The 15,993-nt window shown below is 40.4% G+C and overlaps 1 protein-coding gene across 1 annotated transcript in view; it reads left to right on the forward strand.

Moving 5' to 3' along the window:
* The window catches only part of fhod3b (formin homology 2 domain containing 3b), a 96,566-nt gene that overhangs the window by 71,234 nt on the left and 9,339 nt on the right, over positions 1 to 15,993 (forward strand). Inside the window, exons 6-22 of the mRNA XM_088013585.1 lie at positions 811 to 905; positions 1,684 to 1,795; positions 2,785 to 2,879; positions 3,759 to 3,902; positions 4,010 to 4,257; positions 5,927 to 6,025; positions 6,151 to 6,321; positions 7,247 to 7,306; positions 8,583 to 8,675; positions 8,811 to 8,945; positions 9,320 to 9,370; positions 11,166 to 11,356; positions 12,372 to 12,890; positions 13,181 to 14,061; positions 14,466 to 14,624; positions 15,127 to 15,309; positions 15,575 to 15,694. Of these exons, the coding sequence (XP_087869711.1) occupies positions 811 to 905; positions 1,684 to 1,795; positions 2,785 to 2,879; positions 3,759 to 3,902; positions 4,010 to 4,257; positions 5,927 to 6,025; positions 6,151 to 6,321; positions 7,247 to 7,306; positions 8,583 to 8,675; positions 8,811 to 8,945; positions 9,320 to 9,370; positions 11,166 to 11,356; positions 12,372 to 12,890; positions 13,181 to 14,061; positions 14,466 to 14,624; positions 15,127 to 15,309; positions 15,575 to 15,694 (3,356 nt within the window). The remainder of the gene's footprint in view (positions 1 to 810; positions 906 to 1,683; positions 1,796 to 2,784; positions 2,880 to 3,758; positions 3,903 to 4,009; positions 4,258 to 5,926; positions 6,026 to 6,150; positions 6,322 to 7,246; positions 7,307 to 8,582; positions 8,676 to 8,810; positions 8,946 to 9,319; positions 9,371 to 11,165; positions 11,357 to 12,371; positions 12,891 to 13,180; positions 14,062 to 14,465; positions 14,625 to 15,126; positions 15,310 to 15,574; positions 15,695 to 15,993) is intronic.

A 15,993-nucleotide genomic window follows, 5' to 3' on the forward strand; every position in this document is an offset into this window, starting at 1 on the left:
GTGTTTTACCCCAAAGCTGAAACTCCAGCCCAAAAACAGGCCTTCCAAAAATGTTACACTTTAAATACAATCTTTTTGCTCTTAAGCTAGTTAATGCATCATTCATGCTGTTTGTTCTTTCCTTAGATATTTCTAGCACTGTTGTAAAATATAAACTTTTATCCCAAGCGTCTGCTATGGTTTTAAGTATTTATGTCTTCTTTATTTCTTTAAGCCATTTCTCCAGGGGGAACATAAAAAAAGCTGATTACAGTTCACAAATACTATTTGAGACAAAGATTACATTTTTTACATGTCTTGTCATCTTGAGAAACCAATACTGAACAGTTTTGTTCGTAATGACCATCATTAGATTTCTCGTTAGATGAGGAAAGAACGTAATGTTGAAAATATTAAAACAACCTCTCTAGACGTCAGCCAGGAAGGTAAAGGATTGTCTTTGAAATAGAAAAATTACAATAAGCACACTACCAAATAAGCTTCAGGCTCATTTGCCATTGCAGCAAACAATCTTTCTGCTCCAAGTTAACATTCTGAGGCAAAATGGCATTTTCACTGCTACTAGACAAAAGGTATTAGCCTATCTAACTTTGGTCATAAACATTATGATCTGTTTTCTTCTGAAGCCTGACATTTCCTAGTGAAGCCTCCCACACACTGACAGTATGTAGTCTCAAGTTGATTTACATATTTTGTAGACCTTTATATCGCTTTCACATGAAGTGTCAAGGAAAGAGTCATTCTTTTTAAGGCCTGTACAAACATTTTTTTTTATAATCTAATCTGTCCTCTGCTCTTGTCTCTCTGTAGCTTTAGGCCAGATAATGCTGTACGTGGATGGGATGAACGGGCTCATATCTCACAATGAAACAGTCCAGTGGCTTTACACCTTGGCTGGATCAAAGGTAAAAACGAATGCAACCATTAGCCCTGAAAAGATCTCCACTCCCTTCAGAGATTGTAAGCTCTGTAATGTCATCGCAACAGTCTCACCTAGGTAATCTCATCAGAGCACTTAAAAACAGATTATATCACGATGTCCAAATGGATTCAATCCTTTCCTGACATTGTGGTGCTTCAGCCCCCTTGTGGCCAAATTGCTTGAGGAACCATAGATCTTATTTACTACCCATTTTATGTGAATTATGGCAGAGAACTCGGCTTCTTCTTTGTTGCTTTTAATGAAAATTCCCTATTAGATCCATCATAGAGTTGTTTGTCATATTATCACAGGTGACTCATTGCTATTCTTGTTTTCTTTTCTGTCAATTCTTCCTTTCAGCTTGTTGAAATTAGCAATTACGTTATCCTTTCCTGACTTTTTGTTGTTTTAAACTAAAGTATATGTAAATATCTGTCTTGTTATGCCAAGACTGATGTTTAAAAGTTTGTCTAATTGTATATTTTTTTCACCAGATTTTAAATATTTTCCACATTGGTGTTGTATCCAAATATTCTTAAATATGCAGTATTTTGTTCACACTGTCACAGTTATGAAAAATGACTGTCCAGACAGGAAAGCGCTCAGACAAAATGATAACGCAAAGCATTCATGAATGTTGAGGTAATGCTAATTAATGGATATCAGCAATGTCTAAAGTTGATTTGAGAGCTATCAATGTATCAATATTGAGCTGCCCTCTTTGAATTGTGTGCCTGCTGTCCACTTTGTATTTTTAATAGTTTCGTCTGGTGGTGAAGACGTCCCTCAAGTTGCTGCTGGTGTTTGTGGAGTACACAGAAAGCAATGCTGCCCTACTAATAAAGGCTGTGAACACTGTGGATACCAAAGGAGGTACGGGGCCAGAAAGATTGAAAAAAGCAAGAAAGTGTAGACAGAACGCACTGTCAGACACATATCTATAGTTTGTCCTTAAAATTTCCTTTCATTTTAGTTTAAGTGTACACAAATTCCTTAAAAAAGGGAAACTGATACTGCAGGCTGCTGATAGTCTGAACAGTGGCAGATGTATGAGTAAGTAATCAAGTACGGGTCCATTCTAAGAGTTTCCTCCAGCTGGTATTAAATGTAGCAAATAGACAACATGACTGATTTCTTAGAGTGTACTTAGCAGCTTTAGCAGCAGGAACACAATGCATACACATGACAATGATGAGTGAGCCAAAAATCTGTAATAAATCTTAAAGTCCAGTAATACATTGTTTTCTTAAGCTGAAGACATTTGGTTGAAGCCCCCCTTGTGTTTTTCTTACGCAGAAAAACATAATATTAAAAAAAAAGGAATCTAAAAGATTTTACAAGCCATGAAGATGAAGGAGGATTTGTTACAGCCAAAAAACCTCAAAATCCGAATAATTGGTTTGAAAAAAAGATCTTAAACATTTTTATATATTTCTAACTGATGAGTAAGTTTTATCAACTCACTTTAAAAGCTCAGCATTGTCCTGTGAGCGAGCAGCCGGGGCTGGCCTTCTGTGTGGAGGGGTCAGATATCCGTCAGTCTGTCCTCCGTGTGAAACCATTGCTACTGAGGGTTAGAGGAAGACTGAACATGATTCTCCAAGCTCCGGATGAGAAGAAGTAACCGACTTAAAGGCTGAGCACAATACAGAAAACGGTCACCGATGCTTTGTCTTTTGACTGAAGCTACAAAATATAATTTTTTAATTCTTGGTCGGACTTGTCTTTAGACTGTTTTTTTTTGCCCTGTAACAGACAGATGGATCGGTATAGATTTCCCCCCCCACCTTCTTTGTAAATGATTAGATGTTTTTATTTGGGTCTCATCGTGCATTAACCCTTGCATGACATTGGTGGTACAGGTAAAAAACTTTGGTCAAATGTCATGGAAATCCTGGAGGAGAAGGATGGGGTGGATACGGAGCTGCTGGTGTTTGCCATGACGCTCATTAATAAGGTACGTCAATACAACTTTAATTATTATTGGTAAACCATTAATTTTCCTGATATGTTGTGTGCTTTGCTACCTCCACCCGGTGATAGATTGTGATCAAATGTTAACATTTTCAGGAATTATCAAAATGAGGACAGAGTTTGTGTTTCATGCAAAGAAGCATTCACTCTGTAATGAGATAAGACTTGTCTGTGCACAACCCCTGTCAGATTACATCAGATGGCAAGAATAATGAGGGCTCCTCCATTAGTTTCGACAACCATGACCGTCTGTTGTTTTTCTCTAGAAATAACTCTGGATTGCGTTTTCTTGCATTTGAGCAACAGGAGACGTGGCCTCCTTTCAGTCAGCTGATCGGTAGTGTGCAGCAACAGGCGGAGGAAGAGCAGCATTATGCTCCAACAGCAAGATTTTCTGGCAGCTCATTTATAGGACTTTAAACTCCATCCATTCATTTCCTCACACCCTTATCACACTGTGGTCGGGAGGGGTGCTGGTGCCCCTCTCCAGCTGTAGATGAGCGAGAGGCCTGGTCACCCTGGAGAGACCACCAGTCAGGACTTTAAACTGTTAAATGACTGTCATTCATTTCTCTATGATGAAAGATATTAACTTTATAAAACCTTTGTTTACTTTGACACCATTAAGCTTACCTCAACTGTTAATGTGAACTACTTCAAACAATTTAAGTACTGTTGCTCTTTTCTTGTCTGTCAGAAGACTCTTACAGATACAACTATTCCTATTTCAACTTCAGTGCGCAATAAATGTGGCTAAATAAATTCATAGAAACAAGTCTGACAAAGCAGCAAATATCCCTAATATGTTTATGTCATGTAGTGGTTCGTTTCAAACCGACTGTGTTTTTTTTTTTTTTCTCAGACTCTGGCAGCCCTTCCGGATCAGGACTCCTACTACGACATGGTCGACTGTCTTGAGGAACAAGGTATTGAAGCGACGGCCCGGAGACACCTGGGCAGAAAGGGCACTGACCTTGATCTTGTTGAACAGTTCAACATCTATGAGGTAAGAAGTCACTCGCTGAAGACAAATACCCACACCTCAGCATAGTGGTATCGAGTCATCGCCAGTGTTTCGTCACCTTGTTAAACTATAATGACATTTTGATGCAGACGATTCTTCGCCACGAGGACGGGGACGACGAAGCCCAGCTGCCTCCGTGTGGCAGGAAGGACCGCCGCAGAGCTAGCGTCGGTGGTACCAATGAGAGACGGGGCCTGGAGAGAAGACGGAGCCGGAGACATTCGCTGCAGAATAACAAAGACCATTCTTCCAGCTCGGCGTCTCCAAGCAACTCTTACTCCCATTCCAGTAGTTTCCTTCCCTTTGGTGGCCACCGAGTTGAGGACATCAGCGAAAGGTGAGGCAAAAGGAGCAGAAGAAGGGGAAAGGTGAAAAATATTCCAGAACGATATGGGTACACTTTTCAGATTTATAGGTCCAGTCTGGAGCAGATGCATTTTCTCCAGCCAGAGATCATAATTTAAAGAATGAAATAGGAGCCTCCTGCTACAAAGTAAGATTATATTAATTTTCTTCATGTCAGAGCCTCTTTTCTGCTGCGGATAGCAGCAGGAACCAAATATAAACTCACGATATAATCTATCTATGCTCTGCTTTATGTCATATTTACTTCAGAGAGGCTGCTTTGAACCTTAACTACACAACCCCGTGTGTTTTCATATCAAGCGAACCTTTATTACTAAAAGCACTCAGAATTCAAAACTGATTCAACTGTTTTTCTTTTGTTTTTTTTACTGGACCGTGCAGTAAAAAGAAACCACTTTGATTTTGACGGTCTGTCTCATTAATGTACAATCTTAAAGCAATTCAAAGCAGAATACCAACCCGTGTTCTCGACTGCACTCAGGTCTTCAGGTTTGCTAAATTCAATCCAGCAGGCCATTCGATACCAGCCTATCCTCTTCCACCCTACCACAGGAAATTCAAGCTCCCTTTGAAGAGCACAATTTTCCATATTGTTAATGAAATCCAGACAACCAGGAGGGATCCAAACAGCAAACTGGAGGAAGAGTTATGTGTGATGATCCCACACTGTCAAATAAACCAGACAAGACGTTGTCTACTGCTCCATCTCTGGTTATTTAATCAAACCTAATCAGTTGATTTTGTCAAAGTGTATCTCTTTATTGCATCAGTCTTGTATTTTTTTTTATAAAAGTGAGTCTCAAATGTATACTCACCCCTAAAGGGCAGATTTTTACGAGATAAACAGATTTGTTCTTTACAATTTTGTTTTCATCTTTCATATAACATACTGTTTGTCATATAAAATTCAGCTGGAACAAAACAGTAAATGCAATAAATGTATCATTGTTGGATTAAATAGCTAATTAAAGTTAATTGCTTATATTTACTTTTTCTCTCTTGTTAGGCTGTAAATCAGACTAAGTGCTTCCCGTTTTAGGTTAAGAATGGTTATCAACAAAATTTATTTATTTATTTTTTTGCTTTGTTTTATTTTTAAAGCTGTATTCAAATTCAAAAGTTTACATTTATTTCCTCAGTATTGTCTAATATTTCCTTGTACACAACACAGTAGGACTTTTTAAATACCTCTTACCTATCATGGTACAGACGGGAAAACATTTGAAGCAGGTCTTATCTTAGTTTCACTGTTTGCGTAACAGAATCCCTGCATTTTAACTTTTAGTGTCTGTACTTTTGAGGGATATTGTATGTTACTTAATTGTATTCACATGTACCCTGAGTTGTTGCATGTAAAAAAATCCATTGCTTGTTTTTTTTTTTTTTTTTAATGTCATTCCACTAATTTTCTCAATCTGCTAACATCTTCCATTGCTTGTTGCTTTTCTGTACTAATGCCTATTGGCGCTTTTTGTCTGACAAGCATGTTTTGTGTGTCTCATTTCTGTGCGCTGTCTCCCCCCCTGGGCAAACCATCTGCGGTTTCGCATTGTCTCCTTCCAAATTTCCACTCCCCGCCTCCTGCCCACCGACATCCTCCCTTTCATCCATTCATCCCTCGGCCCCTCCTCTGACCACAGAGAAGAGGAAGAGGAAGAAGAGGAGGATGAGGATGAGGAGGCCGAGGCAGATGATGAAAGCCAACCAGACACTGAACCCTCTAGACAGGGCTCTCACAGGTATTTGAGGCCAGCCAAGCAGGATGCAATTGCCTCTTTTTTTCTTCTTCTTTTAGCATCTTCCCTGTCTGATTGCCTCACTCCTTCTATTTGGACTCCTGCTTTCTTGTATTTTGTCCTCCTAGTGTGGCTCCAGAGGTAGCAGACACTCCTAACATGTGTTTGAACTTAAAGTGTATGACCAACCTCCTCGTTAAAGCCAGTGACCCTGAAGGGCAGAGAGACTTTCTCAGCATCAAGACCAGGACAGCCTCTCCTGTGTCCGTTGCACCTAAAAAGAGGACCTTTAGTCCTTGGTGTGTTCCTTTCTGCCACCGTTTTCTTGTCTGGTGCTATAGTTGGAAAGACAGGCTTTGCACATGCTCAGTAGTAGTCAGACTGGAACCCTTTTCGTGTGCCTTCGTTCGTTGAGTTAAACCAGACTCAAGGTGTCTTTTAGATTTGATGAGGGACTTGCATTACAACTGGCTCATTACTCATTGTGAAGCACATCACCACTAAAGCCTGTATTTCTCCCAGTGAAACTTCAGAAAGCATAAAAGCGCAACTAATGACACTATCATTTAAAATCTGCCCTCATTATTACACAGTTTAGCACTTTAAATGCCAGATCAGTTACACTGAATATATATTGCGTTAGCTCCCCAGTTCATGACACTTGCCAGTGAAAACGTTGAACCCATTTAGGTTCACTTGCATCCAACAGAACAACAGACATCTAGATATTTTCTTTCCTGTGGTCTGTTAGCAAAATTGATGTTCTCAGCCATAGTAAACTTAAAAGCAAGTCTTTCAGCCTATTTGATGCATTAGTATCAGCTAAAGCCAGTCCAGGGAAAATTTGTTGAATTTGACCACTGATCTACTCGTTGGTGTAATACCAGTCATAGTAGATTTTGTACTTTCTTAGCATATCCCAGGTTACACTGCAGCTGATATTATTCCCAAATATAAAACATATTATAAACAATACACTTAAATTCAAAGTGACAGATGGTAACGTTATAGTACTGTAATTATGTGCTGTACTTTTTTTGCTTTCTAAGAAGCTCATTGATTCAATCTACAGACAAAGATGTGTTCTTCCTGTCTGCTTTGTTTTCTTGTGGCCATTAAACTCTGTATGATCCATCTGCTCTCTAACTAACTTGACTGGATGGCTAACAGTTGATCTTTTTTCTCTCTGACTTACTTTATCTTTTCTCTTGCTTCCATCTTCAGTCTGACAGACACTCCACCTTCTACAACTTACTCAGCTAGAAAGCCCTGCTGGGCTGAGAGGTAAGATCAGGAGTCGGCAGGTCAGGCGTAACGGGGATATATGGAAATGCTGACACTAGTTTCTCAACCTGCAACACTAAACAATGTGACTAAACAACTACTCTGTAAACTACAATATCATTCAAAGCTTAATTGATTTCATTCATTAGATTCATAAAGCAAAAGTCAGGAGTACTTTTGATCATCATGACTCATGAAAACCCAGAATTCAATTTTCAGAAATTTGAATACATAAAAGCATTTAAATGATTTTTTTTTCATTACAAAAATGTCGACCTGCTGTAAAGTTTGTCCATGTATTCTAAATGTACTTTTTAATTTGCCAAAACCCCTTTTGGATGAACCACTGCATTATTTTTGATCTGCCATCAGCTTGTTGGGGTGAAACGAAAGCCCAAGTTGCTTTAATCTGCAGCGTTGGGTCTTGTGTGTCTTTTTTTTCCTGTCTTGACAATACCGAGCTCACTGATACCATTGCTATTAAAGTGGGTATTGGTATTTTTTGACAGTGTTGGCAGGTGCCCCAGTCCTCATTGACAATCAAATCCATAAAGCTTGTCAGCATAGAAAAAAACATTAAGGGCCTTAAGATTTCCTGGTTGACAACTGCACTGACTTTGGACTTGATAAAACTCAGTAGACCAACAACAACTGATACGGATCCTCAAATCATCACTCACTGAGGAAATTTTAATCTGAACCTCAAGCAACTTGGGTTTTGTGCCTCTCTGCTTCTTTCTCCATGTTAGAGAGTCTTAATTTCATTTTCATGAAATGAAAAATTGACTTTCATCTGAAAAGATAACTTTGGACCACTGAACAACCTGTCCAGTTATTTTACTCCCCAGCCCTCTCCTGATGCTCAGGAGCTTGGATACAGGGGAAGCCAAAGCTGAAGCTCATATCCAGGATAAGTCTCGGTGGGGTGGCTCTTGAAGCGCTCCAGTCACAGTTCATGCCTTAAAAATTTCAGCCAAACAGTTGAATAGGCAACGTTTCAAATTTCTGGAAACTGAGTTTAGTCTGCTTTGCAGTAAGCCATAATCCTCAAAACTAACAGAAGACACAACTTGAAATATGTCAGTCTGTGAGTATCTAATGTAAGACATGAGCTTCACCTTTTGAATTAAATTACTGAACGTTATTTCTAAACTGTCCAGAAATCTCGGTTTTGTATCATGTCACTGATGTTTTTATTATCATTATTATTATTATTTTGGTAAAAGATAGGAAAGACAAACAACATTGAGTTGTTTCATTTCTTCTTCCTTTCTAGAAAAAGTTGCATCGGTAGACATCCAACTCCAACATCGCCCATCCATCAACTCAGTAACTCAACGCCCTCCGCACCTGACTCCAAGTCAGACAGGTGAACACGTCAACACGCTTTGTAGCTTCAGTGAAATTAGATGTCACTTGATAAAAGGAACACTCATCGCTACATATTTATTAATGCCTTCACATATTTTTCTTTTTTTCCTTTTCTTTACATTTTTGCAAGCAGGACTGCTATCGGGAGCTTGCTGACATCTTCATACAGGCAACATCAAGAATCTCTGGCTGCAGAGAGAGAGAAGAGACGTCTGGAAAGAGAGGAGCGTCTGCAGAGGATCGAAAGAGAAGAGAGAAATCGATTCAAGTTAGTCTCACCTTGCCTGTTAGATAAAACCCAGCATGGCTCCATCTTGAAGAGCACCCACTGTTTCTTCGCAACTGGCAGCTAGGTCTTACAGGTGGCTCTTGTCTTAGCTCAGCTGAGGTGCTCATAAATCTCTCCTGAGCCTGAGAAGAGCTGAGTTTTATTTATGAGGATAATTGCACTCTGAAACATGACAGGACGACTCTGCAAACACATATGTTATCTGCACATGTCACATCTTATCTTTTTGTAAAGCCATATTCCAGATCTTTAACATCATAGCAGTCTAAGACTTCATGCTGAGTAATATATACATCATTCAAGTGCCAAATTGCCTTTTGTGAAGCTCGGTTGCTTTTTTTTTTTTGTCTCAGTCGTGATCATGTGGAAAAGAGGGAAGAAGCGAAACAAGTCAGAGAGGAAAGGTGAGTCTGTCTTGTTTCTGTTTCAAATGGATCTGTGTTTTTGTTTCCCTGTGTTACTATCCTGTTCTCAACTCCGTGAACTTCGACATGCAGCTCAAATATTTGAAAGAAAGCCTAGAAAAGAAACTCTGCATTAGCGAGTAGCTGCCAAAAATTCCTCACGGCGGTTTAAAAAAAAAGGTGGATGTCATTTGTCATCATTCAGGTCTGTGATTAATGGGATTATGGCTCCATTTTTCCATAATTTTCCTGGAATGAGATGGGCTAAATGGCTAATATTTACAGATACAATCAATGTTACGTAAGGCTGTCATACTTCCAAAAATGTAATTCCTTCAATGGCTGGATGTGTTTAATGCAATAGTTCCCTGGAAAACATTTCACTCTGAAATAAATAACTGGACTAAACGACACCGAATTTAGTTATGCAGTTAAAAGATACCAGTTTTTGCACTGCGACAAGCAAAAGTACTAATACAACTTAAAACATTTTTCAAAATTTTTTCAATGTATTTCATTTTGATTTTATGTTTTTTCGTTTGTGTCTTTCTATATAAAGTAATTATTGCCTGATGTTTTCAAAATAGCAAAATACCATTAATGACCACGGCGTGATTCTACCACCACCGTCTTCAATTGCAGGGTTCAGGATTATGCATATTGTTGTCTGCATACAGGCCAGAATGTTCACTTTTAGTTTCATCTGTCCAGGATCTTCTTCCAAAGGTTTACTGCATCCTCCACTTGACTCGTGGCAAACTGTGAAGAAGGTTTCTTTTATAACTTCCTTTCAAAAATAGCTCTCTTATTTAAATCTTGTGTATTTGCATACGGACAAATGTTAAGCATGAACAATACTGAACACTATAATATCCGTAGCCTTTGATCGTTTCCAGTGTACATTCCCAAATGGCACTTTGAGAACATGTAAACAGTTTAAAAGTCAATAAAAAATCATGGCAAGATAAAGTATTATACACAACACAAATCTAAAATTAACTTAAAACAGACCACAATGAAGCAAGAACCAGCATGTGCTGCCTGTTACCTGCGACTACAAGTACTGGTTTTCTTAGATCTTTGCAGTGTCCAAATACTAGTAGTTCTGTCAAAAGACGTCCCCACCTCAGCTATAGATCCATGAAGCTCCTGCAGAATTACCATCAGCCTCTGGACTGATTCTCATTGTCTTGGCGGAGGTCCATTTGTGCCATATATTTTTTTCAGCTGATGGATTGAAAAGTTGTCTTTGACAAGTTCAAATCTTGGGATATTGTTTTGTAATCTAACCCAACTTTAAACCTCCGGACTGCTTTCTCCCTAAACTGTCTGCTGTGTTTCTTGGTCTTCCTGATGCTATTGGTTCACTGCTGCTCGCTAATAATCCTCCGTTTCCTTCATAGAACTGTTCTCTTCATGCTGAGATTGAATTACAAATGGGATGACTCTGTTTACTAATTGGGTGACTTTTGAGGACAATTTAATTTTGATGTATTGCAGTGACGGGAACCGAAGACAAATATTGACCACACAACTCCTTAGATCTTGGTTTTGTGAAAATACCTTGAAAACCATGCAGCACATTCCTTCAACTTCACAGTTTTGCATTACTTTGTTTTGAGAACTCACAAAACATCCAAATAAATTACATGTGACCAGTGGAATCTGAAAAGGTTCATTTGCAAGGGCGAACTCTAATAGACCTGCACACACACTGAATAAATGGCACGAGTGGTACAATTGAAATCAGATTGCTGTATGCAGAGACGGATGAAGTCTTCATTTTGTTTCGAAGGTACAAAGCAGTGGAGAGGCTGGCTGCCGAGGAGTTCAATCAGGAGCGCCCTCGAGTGCCGACAAGAGGACGAACAGAAATCACGCTGTGTTTGAGTCCAACTCCGACCAACCGCTCAGTCTCCCGCTGCTCCACAGCATCACCCTCTATCTCACAGGAAAAGACGGTCATGGCTGCAGAGCAGATGTCGGGTAAAAAAATGTTTTTTTTTTTGTTTTTTTTTTTACTGTTGGTTCTCAAGAGTTGGTGGGGAATGACCAAATCTTGCTTTCTTACCTGGACTCCTTCCAGCGTAACCTCTTGACATTGTGGTCAAACCACTGAGTTTTCATCTAACCTCCCCAGTAAGCTGTTCTCTGCAAGCCGTTTGACGTGTTCACGTGAACAGCTGTACTTTTCAGGAAACTTTGAACCAGGCACTTCCTTCTTGGTTAAACAATATTGCATTCATGCTAAATTTGCGTCTCCCTGAACAGTGTTTCTGCAGGTACCAGGTTATTGACAGTTTGGGTGAGATGGTTGAAATTTGTACCAGTCTGAAGGTTCAAACAGGAGAATTCAAATACCAAACACACTTGCAAAATGTATAAAGCAAATTAGTGTTAAACTTCTTCTAAAAGTTATTTGATATCAACCTTATTCTAAGACTCCAGGCATGTGGTTGGAAACTAACCAGCTTACATGAACTACACCAAATGTGACAACAGGAGTGGTCAAATATCCGGACAGAATGATGCCAGAAACTTGTTCATGTCTATAAAAAGTGTACATCTTTCCTACAACTTAATAAGATGTTATTGGCAGTTTATGCTTACATTTGACTCTCTGTTTAAAATGTGGAGTCGTTTGGGGTTTAAGAAAATCAAAAATAAGTTCAGTTTGGGGCTCCTAATTATTGTTTTTCTGATTCTTTCAGTCTGTATGTTACATGCTACCTTGAACAAAAATGGGTTCAAATGCATCAATAAAAAGGTCGTACCACTGATGAGCATGGGTTACGACCTGACTGGCATTGTACCGGCTTTTGGAGATAAAAACTGAAGGATATCATGTGATATTCCAAAGAAAGTTTGAAAAAAAAAAAAGATCTGAAATCAGTTTCATTTAGCAGCTTCTGGCTCAAAATGACCATTTGTCCATATTGTCACAAATTATGAATAAAAAGGTTAGTACTTGAGCTAATTCTACATTCTGATTTCTTTCCAGGAACAGAAAACATATCAAGTCCAAACCTCACCCCACAGATTAGAACCAAGAGTCCAGCACCTGAACCACCAGCATCAGACTCGGCCCAAACAGCAAATAGCAAAACTGAGACAAAGACGTGTGCGGATGCAGGGATTTTTGCTACGACGCAGAGTGGCAAGAATGGCGCAGCGCAGCTTGATGAGAGAGAGAAGTCGGGGAAAGAGAATGAAGAGAAACAAGAGCAGGAGATTCTCACAGGACAGGAGCGGATTGTTGGCGAGGTTGGAGCTGAGGAGGCAGAGGTGGCAGATGGACCAGAGGTTGGAGAGCAGGATGTTGGTGTGGAGGTGGAGTTAGAGGAGAAATTACAGCCTGCAGATGGAGAGGTGGAGGACAGCGTGATGCTGAGCGAGAAAGAGAGACAGAACGAGGAAGTGAATGAAAAAGACAACTGCTCTGCATCCAGCATCTCTTCCACAAGCAGCACTCTGGAGAGGGAGGAGCGAGAGCAGAAGCTAACTAAAGACACTGACTCAGGTAGCGAACCTGGACTTACTCCTCTGTGCTGTGACTTTGTAGGTTTGTGTTTGCGCCAGTCTCGTTTTACACTAAATAATATTTTATATGCTATTTTGGTAACTCTTGAAGGCACTTGGTCTTTTGAAAAAAATAAAAATTTAAACCTTGTAACCTTTAGTACTTAGTTTTTTGGTCTATCACAAACAATCTAATATTGATTTGACAAACCATAAAAAAGATCATGGGGTATGAATATTTTTTTTATGTTGCTCTAAATAACAACAGTATATTTGTTTTCCAATCAACAGGCCAATGGACTCACTGTTTAAAGGACGCGGATGTGAATGACCAATGCAAGAAGATTCTCAACAACAAGCGCTTCATGCTGGACATGCTCTACGCCCAGAAGGCCGTCTCAGAGGATGACAGGGACGGCGGAGAGTCAGAGAAGGAACGATGTGAATGTGAAAAGGAAACGGATGAGAGTGACCCTGTGGCCAGTTTGGCCAGCCGGATCTCCACACTGGAGGCGAATAGGCAGGCGAGAGAGGACTGCGTAAAAAAATTAGAGGTGGGCAACCTGGACAACCACGGCAACGTCAGGGCGGTGGCGGAGAGATTTGGGGACTTAGTCAAGGGTCTGACGTGTGCGCTGGAGATGGAGGCTCCCAAAGAGCAACAGCAGGCTGACAAATCGTCCGGCTCAGCCCCGAAGAAAGAGTCGGATCACATCTGGGATCAGCTGATGGCGTCCCCCAGGGAGCTGCGCATCAAGGAAATGGACTTCACAGATCTCAGAGACGAGGACGACATGGACATTTTGGATTTGGAGGGCGTGATCAACTCACCTTCTCCGCCGTGCAGTTCTGCCCTCCCACCACCTCCGCCTTTGTTCGGATGTCCCCCGCCTCCTCCCATCCCGGGCAGGATGATGCCTCCACCGCCTCCGTTTATGGCTCCCATACCACCGCCCTCTCCTCAGCTGGGTCGAGGGGACGCCCCTCTCTTCCAGAAGAAGAAGAAGACCATCCGTCTCTTCTGGAACGAGGTGCGTCCTGTGGACTGGCAGCGCAAGAATCACAAGTTCTGCAAGGAGTCCCTGTGGTCCAAACTGGAGCCGGTTAAACTGGACACGTCTAAACTGGAGCAGCTGTTTGAGACCAAATCCAAGGAGTTGTCAGTGACAAAGGTATGCTTTTCAAATAATTTAAATTACTCAGAAACATCATGCAATTTAAAATGCCACAGTGATGCTATGTCGAATTAAGATCTGGTGGGTTTCCTCTTTGGGAACTGAAATAGCAATGCTGCGTAAAATAATTGTTGGTTGTTTTGCATAGCAATAAACCAGATTAAACCCTGGATTTGGACATGGTAATGGAGAGTTGTGAAAGAATTGGTCATTAAAAATTACTACAAAACTGACAGCAGAAATTGTTAGTGAAGCTGTGATAGATAATCAAAACTACATTAACAAAAATTGATCATTTGTAAAGAGCAGTAGGGGATTCTACAAGCAGTCGACTCACACTGTTTTCTTCTTCTTCTTCTTCTTCTTCTTCTTCTTCTTCTTCTTCTCTTTACATCTCCCAGAAAGCATCGGTTGAAGGCAAACGACAGGAAATCATTGTCCTGGACTCGAAGCGCAGCAACGCCATAAATATCGGGTTGACTGTCTTGCCCCCTCCACGCACAATCAAGACAGCTATTCTCAATTTTGATGAGTATGCACTAAACAAGGAAGGCATTGAGGTAAGCTTTAATTAGTTGCATCAAAACTCGCATGTATTCTGAATGTAGTGTAAGTGGGTTTCAAACTGTGAATGGGTCTCATTAAGAATAACCGTCAAGCTTTCTGTTGTGATATTTCACATTGTTATCTTTTTTAATATATTTAAAAAGAGAAATTATAAAAAAGGTTATTTTTAGGTCATCTCAAAAACAAAATGTAGAGAATCTGCTGCAGTTTACAGTCGCAGGTAACAGAGACCTCATACTTTTGGTATTACATAACCTGAGTTCATTTGTAGGAGACAGGAAGATTCATCTCCATCGGGTTTTTTTTCCCCTCTGGAGGTATTTGCAGTAAGAAAACAAAAGCAGGGGCAAAAGTTCAGTGGGAAAGCAGGAAACGGCTTTAAGAAATATCAGAATCAATGTTTCCCACCGACTCCTCTGACATGTCATGCCAAGATTTCATCCAGACAGACAAGAGACAAATTTTGCATAAGTTTGAACGTCTCCTCTGCACTAGAAAATCCTCACGATGATCCCCACAGAGGAGGAGAAGCAGAGGATCCAGGAGGCTCAGCTGATGAACCCTGACGTTCCTCTGGGCAGCGCCGAGCAGTTCCTGCTCACCCTCTCCTCCATCACGGAGCTGTCAGCGCGCCTGCAGCTGTGGGCCTTCAAGATGGACTACGAGCTTATTGAGAAGGTCGGACACATTCCTGCTCCCCCTAATCCGGGGCAGATGAAACAGGCATTCAGCTGAACAAGTTTAGGTTTTTCTCTCTAAAACACACGGCATTTTTCTGTCGCAACCTGGATTCCTTTCTTTCTTTCTTTCTTTCTTTCTTTCTTTCTTTCTTTCTTTCTTTCTTTCTTTCTTTCTTTCTTTCTTTCTTTCTTTCTTTCTTTCTGTACGTTAGCGCTGTAAGTTCTTTTCGTACTCGTGAATTTCTTTTTCCTGCATTTTTTAGGAAGTGGCAGAGCCATTGCAGGACCTAAAGGAAGGAATGGACCAACTTGAGAAAAACAAGACCCTCAGATACATCCTCACCACCCTGCTGGCCATTGGGAACTTCCTCAATGGCTCAAACGTAAGGAAAACAATCCAAGGGATGCTTCTGATAATACTAGTGTTTCTCTAGTCGTCCTTCTGTGTACTCAATTTCAGTTAACATTCCTACCATATACTTTCAGTCAAACCCATTATTTTGGGATTAATAACTCTGGAGCGTGCGTGCGTGTGTGTGAATGAGTTCGCTGCCTGACTGCAGCAGCTTCTGTTGAGTCTGGCTCCATCTGCTGAGAAGGAAGAAGGGGAGGGAGAGTTGTGTAATTTGTTTATTTATTTATTTATTTATTTTTTTTGGAAGTTCATTTTCATCTGGATTGC

The sequence above is a fragment of the Poecilia mexicana genome, unplaced genomic scaffold (assembly GCF_051168715.1).
Source record: "Poecilia mexicana isolate PSO_F unplaced genomic scaffold, ASM5116871v1 scaffold_16, whole genome shotgun sequence".
NCBI classification, from domain to species: Eukaryota; Metazoa; Chordata; class Actinopteri; order Cyprinodontiformes; family Poeciliidae; genus Poecilia; species Poecilia mexicana.